The 12,331-nt window shown below is 48.9% G+C and overlaps 1 protein-coding gene across 5 annotated transcripts in view; it reads left to right on the forward strand.

Annotated features, from left to right (window-relative positions):
* PHF11 (PHD finger protein 11) overlaps window positions 1-12,331 on the forward strand; it is a 438,587-nt gene that overhangs the window by 290,647 nt on the left and 135,609 nt on the right. For 3 of the 5 annotated variants that reach the window (XM_085621915.1, XM_085621916.1, XM_085621913.1), the window contains one exon: window positions 3,632-3,678. In XM_085621915.1, coding sequence (XP_085478041.1) covers window positions 3,632-3,678 — 47 coding nt within the window. Of the gene's footprint in view, window positions 1-3,631; window positions 3,679-4,143; window positions 4,204-12,331 lie in introns of all 5 variants that reach the window. The other 2 variants (XM_085621912.1, XM_085621914.1) reach the window with 1 other exon arrangement.

Genomic DNA, 12,331 nt, shown 5'->3' on the forward strand with positions numbered 1-12,331 from the left:
TTGGCTCAGTATGCTTGAGTGTATTTGTGCTGTGGGCCCGCCAGGCGCAACACTGCCCAGCACTGTCTGTGGCCCTCTGTCGCTCTGCACTCCAGTGCCCTGGATCCCCAGAAAAGGCCAACTCTAGGGAGCCCACCGCAACTCCCGGGATCAGTTACACCGCTCAGCAAGACTGGAACCAATGCGTCGCTCTCTCCGCCGCTCTCAAGGCCCCGGAGGCCCTCACTCCATCGCCCGCCCGCAGCGTTCTCAATGTCCAGCGATAGCAGGGGACAGCTCAGGGCACCACACAGGGCGAGACAGCGGGCATAGAATGGTGAGACCCCCTAACCCTCCTCGTAATAGGTGACAACAGCCTCCAAGAAGGGGGGGGGGGCACCGCCGCCTCACCCCCGCGATGTAGTAGTATCAGCGGGGGGGGGGGGGGAGAGACAGGCCCCCACGCAGATCAGTACAACAGTGCTTGGCGCCCCCCCACCATCAGTCCGCTGCCCTCTGCTCTGCAAGCCCAGCCACTCCGTCGCACGGGCCCCGTCTCGGCAATCTTCTGCTCTGCAGGGACCTCAGTGCTGGTGAGATTCGCCGCTCCCTCAGAGTCAGCCGTAGTGTGCCCCCTCACCGTTTGTCCACAGCTGTCCTCCGGCGATCAGGCCCCGCGGTGGCAGCCCTCAGCCCAGCAGTTCTATAACACTGGCTCCATCTACCGTTCAGCTAGTGCCAAACGGGGTTCGCGGCGATAGGCACAGTGTCCAGGCTGCGGTGCGCAGGCATCAGGCGCGGCCCTCCTGCTCCAACACACTCCTCGGGTAGGCCACAAACCCTGTGGTCTCAGGTGAGTGCAGCGATCGCCCATACAACCTCAGCCCAGTCGTACAGAAACCGGAGAAGCTCTTCAGGAGGCCGCGACGGCGGCGCTCCCGTGCCTGAAGTGGCGCAGTGTGCCCCTGGTTCGGCGATCGCCAGGATAATTCCTCCTGAGGTCCGGAGCCTCACCAGATTGCGTCCGCCATCTTAGGCGGTTAGCCATGCCTCCCCGCCATAGGATTAATCCTTAATAAAGCAAAGGCCACTGGCACACCAATATATATATGTTTTGTGGATTTCAAGGCAGCATTCGATAGTGTCCCTCTCGACAAACAATTGACAAAGCTCCAGCAGTGGGGAATTCCGCCCAATCTACTAAAGGCAATTAAGCTACTCTATATGGATATTTGGCCAAGATCAAGGTTAGGGATGTCACCCATCCATCAAGGGTAGTGAGTACATCCATTGGGTTAAAGCAGGGGTGTGTCCTTGCGCCTCTACTTTTTTATTGATACATTTCCGACCTTTCCCCCCCGGTAATGGATGCTTTGATGTCATATGCTGAGCCTTGGTGGTAACTGGCTGTCAAACATCCTGTGTGCGGATGCCTTGCCTTTACTCAGTAACACCAGGGTGGGCTTGCAAAGATTAATCAGCTGCCTAGCAACATATGCAGTTAAAAACAGCCTGGAACTTAACCTAAAAAAACGAAAGACATCACGCTAAACCAGCACATTTTAAATCAACGTAAATGGTATCTTAACAGAGCTACAATGGAAGGGACATCAACGTACACTTACCTGGGTATCAAGATTGACTCCAGGAACTTTTTTGTGCCACTAAGAGAAGCAATTGGGGGAAAGTGCTAGCATTGAACTTTGCATATACAACTTTGGCAAAAACCCTATGGGGTCATTACCTTCAACCGATCGTGGGTGTAATAATTGCAAGATTGATACTATCCCTATCACAAGGAAGTGAAATAATGGCAGGGGCAGGCGCCAGTCACTAGATCAAATTACAATGAAAGCCTGTAACAGTGTTTTCCGGCTGCTGAGATCAGCATCACCTGCTCAAGCCCGCTTGGAATTTTCACAGACGAGGCAGAATCTGGCCATGTCTGGAGCATTTGTGAAATTCTGCCATAAATTAAGAACTGCACCCAAAGGCTCGCTAGCCAGCCTCGTATGGTCTAAAAGTAACCTCCAAAGGGGAAATTATGTCTACAAAAAATGCCTTGATGATAGTATAAAGAAACTAGGGCTGGGTGTATTCGGGGCCTTTGCTACAACCACTCAAGTATTCAAAAGGACGCTAAATAAATCCATGAAGCTGCAAAGCTGGATCGAGGACAAAGTAGTAGTTGCCAAACGTTCACACAGATGGCTGGTGTTGAACTCTTACAATGTTCAAAAAGGCCTCACGCCTTCTAGAGGTTACTTACTGTTGTTAAACAGAAATTTCTGTCACTGACGTTTGGGAAGATCCCCACACTGGATTTTTTTTACCAAAATAGCAGGAGAAAGATCATCAGGGGGACATTGAAGGCCACTTTTGTCATCGGTCAAATGAATCGCTGATGCACATTCTATGCATTCTACATACTAAGGACCCAGCTAAGGAGTGAGTTTAAAACACTAGGGATTAGATAGTGCAGATCGGCTTTAATAAAATGACTTGATCCCCAGAACATAATCCTGAACATTCGATTGGTTCCATTTATGGACACCTTCAAAGTCCTTGACAAAGAGACATTTGCTACTCATTCTGAGGATAACCTCACTAGCTAAGTCAGGATACTGAAAGGGATGATGTAATGGCCGGGTGGGTAGGACACTGTAAATTCAATCCAGCCTCTATTCTGCACCATTGTTACAGGGTTTGCTAGTTCAGACCAGCAGCATGAAGGGCCTGTAGACACGAAGGGGCTATAGACACGCCGGGCTTCTAGGGACTACGAGCTTTCTCTAGCCCCTATCACGTCTCATTGTTTCAGGGCACCTACTGAAAATCTATCTAAGCACAATTCACACTTTCCAGCTCTTTGCCCTACTCCAAAGAAAAGCTAGCATATAATGATCATCTGTACTGGCCCTGTCTTAAATCACTTTTGTGGTCAAACATTATAAATGAGTTCATCTTAATAGCTCCCAGTTATATAGTCCTTTTAGAGCATGCCCTTTTTGGTGAACTGTTGTTTATATTTGTAAAAGTTGTAGAGATCCCTTCTACACCGTGTGCTAAAACATGGCAGATTGTGATTTCATGTCTGCATTAGTCATAGAGAACCTCTTATGGTCAAAACATATTTATGTGTTAATTTTAATGGTATCTAGTTAAAACGCACTTTATAATATACACTTTACAACAAATTATGAATTTATATTTTTTTTAAAGTGCAGCGCTTTCTCCTGGACTACGCGTAACATGCTTTCTGAAGATCATGCACTTTGTGATGATTTGTATTTTAGACTACAGAAGTTATAGTGATCTGTTATGTATTTGCTTTTAAAGATTTTAATTAATCATGCAAATAAAGATTTAATAAGATGTACCAGTGTATTTGTGTGAACTTGTGTGCTTTTAAAAAAATTATTATTGACATAAACTGTCATCTTTGCAATAAAACAATGTTACCTTTCTTCTTTACTTTATCTGACTGTTTATATAGGTCCGAGTGTTACGGTAGAAACGTTCGCAGTGTGTAATGCTAGGGATCTCCTCATCTTATCAGAGATACAAATAGGGCATGCATGAAAAGGGATGGGATAGCCATTCAGTGATCAAAACACACATTAATATACTTGTCAATTGCTGATTTTTGCAGGATGCTGACAGAGTTTTGGGCGTAGGTCATACGTCTGAATCAAAACGGTAAGTTTTCTTTCATGTTATAGAGTCATATTGCAAGATCTTCATGATTTTGTATTATAATAACTAATTAAGTTGAATTTATGCTATTAGGCATTTTGGTCTAAATTATCAAATATAAGTCATGTCCTCTAATGCCCTAATCTGGCTGCTTTGCCAGCTCTTCTGCTGTGGATTAAAAAGCAAATGTGTAATTGAGACCAGCTGCATTAAGAAGTCTAGGACCGGATTGATTACTTTTGATTGGCCCTTTTGGGTTTAGTACACAGAAACACAAAGCTGTGTATTTCTTGAGGAAGCGCACACCTTGGGGGCAGCAGACCTCAATTTTTTTCATTGATCCACTCGCTTAACAAAATATTGGGATGTGGTTATGAGCAAGTAAAAGCCTACATTGGAACCTACCAGATTCTCTGTTTGAAAAAACTACCCCTGGTCTCCTCTTTTATGGCTGTATTTCTCGGACAGGGCGGAAAGGCTACATCACTACACTCACCTCCTTCTGTCCAGAATAAAAACGTTTAAGAGGTAAGCCATGTTTACAGATTTAAAATAACTGAAAAGTAGGTAGATGGAAATGTCATTTTTTAAGTTCTGGGACATAAAGAAGAATATCATTCTTTCCTCTGGAATAGAGTGGCTTGCTTGTAAGAATAATCTGTTTTAAGGCTCTTCATTCTCCTTCTACTATTTCTGAAACAGAAACGAAGTTTGGAAGTGAACTTGAGGGAGTAGGCTTAAGATCGGAGGCTTGAGTTCAACAGCACCTCTGAGCTAACTTACATTCTGTTTCCTATTTCAGATAATAATTTAAGATCAATTCTGTTTATTAACAGTCTACACATAAAGAACACAGCATGTCCCCTACAATCCAACTGGGCCGGCCGCAGTCATTCAATGAATCGGGTAATTGTCCACAAATTAACACAGCAAGCTGCCTACAACCCAGATGTGCCGGCTGCGTTTACTCAACATTGTGAATCGCTGTCAACAGTAAAAGTGTTTAGCGTGAGGGCGACTGAGATTTGAGTAGAGTGATGAAACGAAAACAAAAGGAAAAACAAGTAACCCCACCCCCAACCCACCTTCCTTCCAAGCTGCTACTAGAGGGGGAGACTAGCAGAGGTTCTAAGAGTCCCCAATCCAAGACCCCACCAAGGCCAGTTTAACCAGGACCCATCAGCGCTCAGAGGGAGAGACTCTGAAATCAAGGGCAGAATGCAGAGATAGAGTGGGCAGGACAACTCCCTAAATTCTTTAGAAAGAATTGAAATAAAGGGAGCCCACAGTTCTGAGTAGGAGTAACCTCCTGGACCGGCCGCCATGGACAACGTCTCCATCCCCAAGAGGAGCCACAGTGTGTGCAACCACAACGTATCATTCGGTGTTTTGTCTGTGCCCCAGGATGAGAGTATTGCACAATGAGCTCTGTTCAGTGCAAGAGCCATCTGCCTCCCTCGAAAGGAACGCAGGGGGAATGTCAACGCATTCGGTAGACCCAAGATAGTGTAAGCTGGGAATCGTTGGATGGCAGCGTTGAAAGCAATTTCAATATCATCCAGGACTCGTTCCCAAATATCTGGTTAATTTGTGACAGTGCCGTAGGGGATGAAGCAGGATCCCGGGATTCCCACAGCCCCTCCAGCAGTCTCTAGATTGGCCCTTATTCCACCTCCGGACGTAGCTCGGCGTATAGTACCAATAGGAGACTGTCTTATATGCTGTTTCGGTGTTTATCAATCAGTCAGGGAATTGTAATCAATCAGGGAATTGTAAGCACGCTACTCACCCGTGAGGGTCTCAAGGCACTGAGGGGGCGGTGGGGGGGGGTCCGCAGATCTGTTTAGCTGAAGGGCCAGGTCTTGAGGGTCTTTCTGAAGGTGTTTAGGGAGGAGGCGCGTCTGTTGTATGCTGGTAGCTCGTTTCAGGTTTTGGCTGTAATGTGAGAGAAGGATCTTCTGCCTGCTCTGGCTCTGTGGATGCACGGGGTTTCAGTCAGTGCAAGGTTGAAAGCTCGGAGGTTTCTTTTGGGTACGTGGAAGTTGATTCTGTCGTTGAGGTATTTGGGTCCGTTGCTGTGTAGGCATTTGTAGGCGTGAGTGGGGATTTTGAAAGTCACTATTTTGTCCACGGGGAGCCAGTGTTGACTTCGTAGGTGTTGACTGATGTGTTTGTGTCGGGGGATGCCGAGGACGAGTCTGGCGGCGGTGTTCTGTATTGTCTGGAGTTTGCGGAGTAGGGACTTGTTGATGCCGGCATAGAGTGCATTTCCATAAACCAGGCTGCTGGTGATGAGTGCGTGGGTGACTGTCTTCCTTGACTCAGGGGGGATCCACTTGAAGGTCTTGCGGAGGGTGTTGGAGCAGCTGGAGGTGACGCTGTTGACCTGTCGGTTCATGGTGAGTGATGAGTTGAGTACGATGCAGAGGTTCTTGGCGTGGTCTGAGGGGGTAGGTGGGCTTCTGAGGGCGGTCGGCCACCAGGTGCTGTCCCATGCAGAAGGGGTGGTACCGAGGACGAGGACTTCTGTCTTCTCAGCATTGAGCTTCAGGCAGCTGTTGCTCATCCAGACTGCGGCGTCTTGCATTCCTTTCTGGAAGTTGAGTTTGGCAGTGGTGGGGTCTTTGGTGAGGGAGAGGATGAGCTGGGTGTTGTCGGCGTAGGATACAATGTTGAGGCTGTGTTGTTGGACGATGGCTGCGAAGGGGGGCCATGTAGATGTTGAAGAGGGTGGGGCTCAGGGATGAACCCTGTGGGACTCCGCAGGTGATGTTCTTGGGGTCGGAGAGGAAGGGTGGGAGTCTGATACTTTGGCTGCTTCCGGTGAGGAATGATCGGATCCAGTCCAGGGCTGTTCCTTGTATGGCTGCGTCGTGTAGTCTGGCGACTAGTGTGCGGTGGGAGTGTCCAAGGCCGCTGATAGGTCGAGTAGGATGAGGGCTGCGGAGTGGCCTTGGTCCAGGAGGGTGCGTATGTCATCTGTGGCGGCGAGTAGGCCGGTCTCTGTGCTGTGACGGCGTTCTCTTCAGTGAATCGTGCCAGTGTCCTGTTGACTGTTTTCTCTGCAACTTTGGCTGAGAAGGGGAGGAGCGAGATGGGCCGATAGTTCTTGAGGTTGGTGGGGTCAGCTGTGGGCTTCTTGAGCAGAGGTCTGACTTCTGCGCGCTTCCAGTCCTCTGGGAAGGTGCCTGTTTTGAAGGTGGTGTTGATGGTGCGTTGTAGTTCGGGTGCGAGGGCGTCCGTGGCTCTGTGGTAGATGTGAGGGGGGCAGGGGTCGTGGGGGCCCCCGAGTGGATGCTTTTCATGGTCGAGGCGGTGTCTTCGGCTGTGATCGGTGTCCAGTTGGAGATGGTGGGTTGGCTGGTGTTTCTGGGGGGTGGGGGGGCCGTCTGTAGCGCCTGATGGATGGTCGATGAAGTTGTCGTAGAGGTTTTTGATCTTGAGGTGGAAATAGGTTCCAAGCTTGTCGCAGAGGTCTTGAGATGGAGTGATGTCTGTGGCTTCGCTGCGTGGGTTGGTGAGTTCTTGAATGACACTGAAAAGTTCCTTGGAGTTGACCAGGATTTTGTTGTGGATGAAGTTCCTCTTGGTGGCTCTGATCTGGTTGTGGTAGTCCGTCATAGCGTCCTTGCAGGTGGTGTGGTTTTCAGTTGTCTTGGTGTTTCTCCAGTTCTTCTCCAGGCATCTGCAGGTGCGTCTGGCTTCTTGGCTTCTTGGAGAGCGGTGGTGTGATGTGTGATGGACTCTATAGAAAATATTCTCCCACCGCCTCTGGTCCGCGGCTGGGGCCCTGTCTTGGCCTAATAAGTGTAGATCACTAAGATCAACGGTTTATCTTCTGTTTTAAGAAACAACCATTTTTCAAACTGCATCATCGGGAGACTTGCACTTGGGCGCACGTCGGTTCCCAGCATCTAATGGTGTAGTTGCAGAAACGAGAACCGATCTGTATCCAACAAGGAGTAGTCAAGTTTAAGTTGGTCGAGGGAGATTAGACCCTGCAGATCAAATAAACAGCTAAGGCGCTTACAGCCCCCGTCCACCCATCTACGAAAGCTACCCTTTTCCATCTCAGGGGGAAAGTCTGGGTTAGCAAAAAAAAGGGAGTCATGGGCAAAGAAAAAGTGGTAAGGCCAGTTTTAACTGCCACTCTATCCCACACTTTCAGGGTCGACTCCTCATAGGAGATGAATAGAGTCCCCAAGCCCTATGTCAACAAGGCAGCCACATCTCCTTCCAAATGTGGTTGCCAGCCACCACCAGGTCCATCAGTACCCACTGCTTCTCAAATAGGGGCCTATTCCACTCGATGAGGTAGCGGAGCTGGGTAGCTTGGTGGTGCCGCGACAGCAAGGGCACCACCAGTCCTCCCTCCTGGCTCGCTCAGTACATTAAATGTTTCTGGGGTCTAGGTTTCTTGCCACCCCATATGAAGTTGTTGATATCAAGTTACAGTGAGAGAATTGCACTGGGCAGCGGGGCTAATGGAAGAGTTTGAAACATATATAGAGGATAAGGAGCAGGATGGACATCTTGGCCACTGTGGCCCGACTAAGCCATAAAAGGGGTAACCGTTGCCAGATCGCTAAGCCCTTGCCGATCTGGGTGATCAGAAACTCCTTTGCCACCGCAGTCTCGGTAGTGTTCGCACCAGGGGGAGGCAGAGATAAGGAAAGTCCTTGGTCACCCATTGAAAACCAAACCACAGTTTCAGAATGCACTCGGTTTCCTGTGTTGCTGTAAGATTCAAAATTTGGGACTTATGCTTGTTAACCCAAAATTCCGAAATGGAACCAAAATGTCTGGAGCTCCGCTGCGATAGCCCGAAGCGAACTTAAGGGCTGTGTGACTGAAAAAATAACATCATTGGCATATAAGCTGATCAAATGGCGTCCGGGACCAAACGGGATGCCAGATGCTGCTGGGTGAGCTCTCAACCTTTATGCCAGTGGCTCCATGTAAAGCACAAAAAGGAGCGGGGAGAGTGGGCAGCCCTGACAGGTGCCCTGGTGAATGGGAAAGCAATGGACCAGACTGTTAACCCTGACTGCCGCACAGGAAGTTCTATAGATACACCGAACCCACTTCCCAAACCTCTCACCAACGCCAAATCTTTTCAAGGTCTGAAAAAGATAGGGCCAATGGACCTGGTCGAAAGCTTTCTCTGCATGGATGGAAAGCAGAAGCGCCTCTTTGCGTGACTGGTGTGCTCTGTCTATGAGATGAAAAATAAGTTTGGTATTATCTCCGCATTGGCGAGACGGGATGAAGCCCGATTGATCTGGATCAATAAGCCCAGGCATAAGGTGATTGAGGCGATGTGCCAAGAAGCTTATGAAGAGTTTCGCATCTATGTTCAGCAGCAAGATGGGTCTTTAAGACCCATATTGAGTTGGATCCTTACTGGGTTTGGGGATCACTGAAATGGACGTCTCAAGCATAGACTCTGAAAGAGTACACAAGTCAGAGAAGGAATTGAAAAGTTGCGTGAACAAAGGCGCCAGGTCGGAGCAAAAAGTTTTGTAAAGTACACCACTAAAACTGTCTGAGATGGGTGTTTTCAAGGGTTTCAGTTGGGCAATAGCATCGATCACCTCCTCCAAGTGAATGGGCCTGCCTATGGCTTCTGCGGGAGGAAGGGGAGTGAGGACTGCACCATTAAGATAATCCTGGCAGTCAGCGGATGAGCCGCCCGCTGAGTAATACAGTGCTGTCAGGGCTACGAAAATCAACTCGACCGCTCGCATTTGCGAGTCAGATTAGTTCAGGACAAGCTATTTTTAGGTCCTACTCGCCCTTTCTGGTGGGTAGGAAGACAAACTGACACTTGACCTCTGCCTCTGAAAGCAGAGGAAATGTGAAAAGATAGCAAGATTTAAGGGCAACTTTATTGCTCACAAAGTAAATGAGCAATAAAAATAGTTTTAAATCTTGTTAACTTGTCACATCTGCTCAGCTTTCAGAGTCAGAGGTCTAGTGCATTTCAGTTAGGTTTAGGAGATTTTGTAGGTTACTAGACCTAATAGTCTAGAGCAATTTTTCGAGCCGTGGCTTTGTAAAATGCCTGAAAAGCTGCAGCAGTGCTCTCAGCATCCCTGACCTCGCTCCCGGAATCCACAGTGATTGTCTGTACTGATCCCGTATATTGTTTGCTGCGAAGTCGGTGTGCTAACATACGACCCCCCATGTTATTGCCCAGGTAGAATCTGTTTAACGCGCAGCATAGCATATTCAGGTCTAATCGTCGTAACTGTAAGCGCTCCTTCTCGAACTCTCTCCACACCTAGGGGCACCTGATCTCTAATGGATGGCCTCTAGTTCAGAGATCCTCTTTTCAAGAGCCGTCCTTTTATTGCGCCACATACAGTTCTCAGTGGCTGCAGGATAAATGAGCTCTTCTCGGGTGACCAGCTGCAGGGCCTCTCACATCGAGGCTAGTGAAGTCGCTCCATTGTCGTTAAGGGTTAGATAACCCTGAAGAACCTTCCAGATTGCAATCACTGTTATTGGGAACTGAAGTATGGTGTCACAAAGCCGCCAACCCATGGGCTGAGAGACAAAGGTAGGTGTGCGAAGCGGCAGAGTAATAGACGCAGGAACGGAGAGGGAGCGGGGCTCAATAGTAGTGTCAACCACTCGATCTAACAAAGAAGGTGAGACCAGAAAATGATCGATTTGGGCATACATATTGTGAGCTGTGGAAAAAAGGTATAGTTCCTATCCCCCGGGTGGCGCAAACGCTACATTTCGCACAAACCCCAATCAGAGAAAGCTCCAGTCTGGCCGGATCTCTGCCCAGAGCGATCCATTTCAGAGTCAATCACAAAATTGAGATCACCCCCAACCACCACAGCCACATCCGGGGACTGGAGGACCTTAGCCAGACAGTCAATCAGGAAGGGCTCTTGGCGCTTGTTAGGTGCATAGACGGTAGGAAGTGTGAAATGATAGGTGCCCAGCCGAAGGACCAAGAGACGGCCCTTAACCTCCACATCTGTGTTTAACATCATCCCAGGGAAGTGTTTAGAGAAGAGAATGGCTACCCTGACTTCCTTAGTGGTACCGGAAGACCAGTATTGCTGTGGGAATTGCCTGTTTTGCATCCTATGGACATCTTTGGGCAGCAAGTGGGTCTCCTGTAGGAGACAAATGTCCCGTCTTGCATTTTCAAGCAGTGATAGGATGGCTGATCTCTTCGTGGGGTTGTTTAGGCCTCGAACATTGAGGCTTAACAATTTAATCTCTATAGTAACTAGGTGGGAGACAGTTGCTAGGATCAGGCTGCACCCTTAACCAGGCCAGTGGAGGAGAACCAGTGTGCCAGCTCGCAATGTAGGGTGACGATCACCACCCCAGGTATCTTTCATGTGTGTGTACATGCGCTGTGGAAGGAAGACACCCTAAGAAACCCCAACAATAAAAAACAATCATAGCATATAGGTAAATAGTCCATCAAATGTGGAACAGAGAGTGGGGGTGACAACATTAGGCGTATCCATCAACAAAGCCCTTCCGGATCCTGTCGCTTGCCCCACCATCTGAAGACCACCCATCGCATTCAGACCATCGTGTAAAACCCCCTAGAGGGAAGATTCAGACTTATCCATTCCGTCTTCCGACAAAGAGCGAAGCACAGTTGCCTGCTACCATGCAATAGTGTCCGAGTCGGGGCGATGCCCCTTAGGGTTTGATTTGTGGTGCGTCCTGTGCCAGTTCAGTCGAGCCGGTCGGTCTCATACTGAGGCAGGCTGCCCTTGTTTCGTGAGATCAATGTTTAGGACTTTGCAAGCCTTTGCCAAAGAGCGTAGCTGGTAAGTCTTACCCTGTAATATAAGACGAAGGGGTGGCCCCAAGAGTAAGAAGTGCCAGTGTTCCTCAGATGAGCCGTGACAGGGCGAAAGTCCCTTCTTTTTTGTAGAATGATCACTGCTAGATCCTGATACAACTAGGGTATATGGCCCTGATACTGCAACGGCTGGGCATCACAAGCTTTACGTAGGATTGATTCTTTAGTTTTAAAATCATGGACACAGACCAGGATGTCAGCTGGATGTTGCTTCGCCGCACGTGGTGGCCCCATTCAGTGGCATCTGTTGAATTTGATTTCTTCCTCTGCCGGGGAGCCCAAAAATAGGTGGAACAAGGCCTGAACATACTACTCCAGATCCGAGCCTTCTGCAGCAGTCAGGACCCCCTGTATACAAATGTTATTTCTCCTGGACCCGTGTTCAAGGTCCTCCGCACGTTCCTGCAGGTTGATCTGCTGTTCTTGGAGACAGATTACTTCTTGTTGAAGACTCTCGATCTCTTCGTCTCAGGCCGTGGCACTGTTCACCAAGGCCGCCATCTGCTCCCCTACCTCTTCTACGTCTCTGCCTACCTCTCTCAAATCCAAGGAGAGGTCCTTCTTCACTGCTTGCATATCCTCACGCAGGGAGGCGAATAGGGATTCCAGAAATTTGGGGGTAACAGGGCTTTCTGGGGCTTCCCCACTGCCCCCAGGTCTTGGCTCAGCTGATCCAGATATTTTGCTGGAGGGCTCCCCAGAGGTTTGTGGGGCTTGTTTCATAGGGTGCGGTCCTTCTTAGACTTAGTAGAGGTCATTTCATTGCAGGCCTCTCCAGGGGAGGCTTCTGTGTTCAGGGCAGGCGGCCCC

Source organism: Triturus cristatus, chromosome 8, assembly GCF_964204655.1.
Source record: "Triturus cristatus chromosome 8, aTriCri1.1, whole genome shotgun sequence".
Lineage (NCBI taxonomy): Eukaryota > Metazoa > Chordata > Amphibia > Caudata > Salamandridae > Triturus > Triturus cristatus.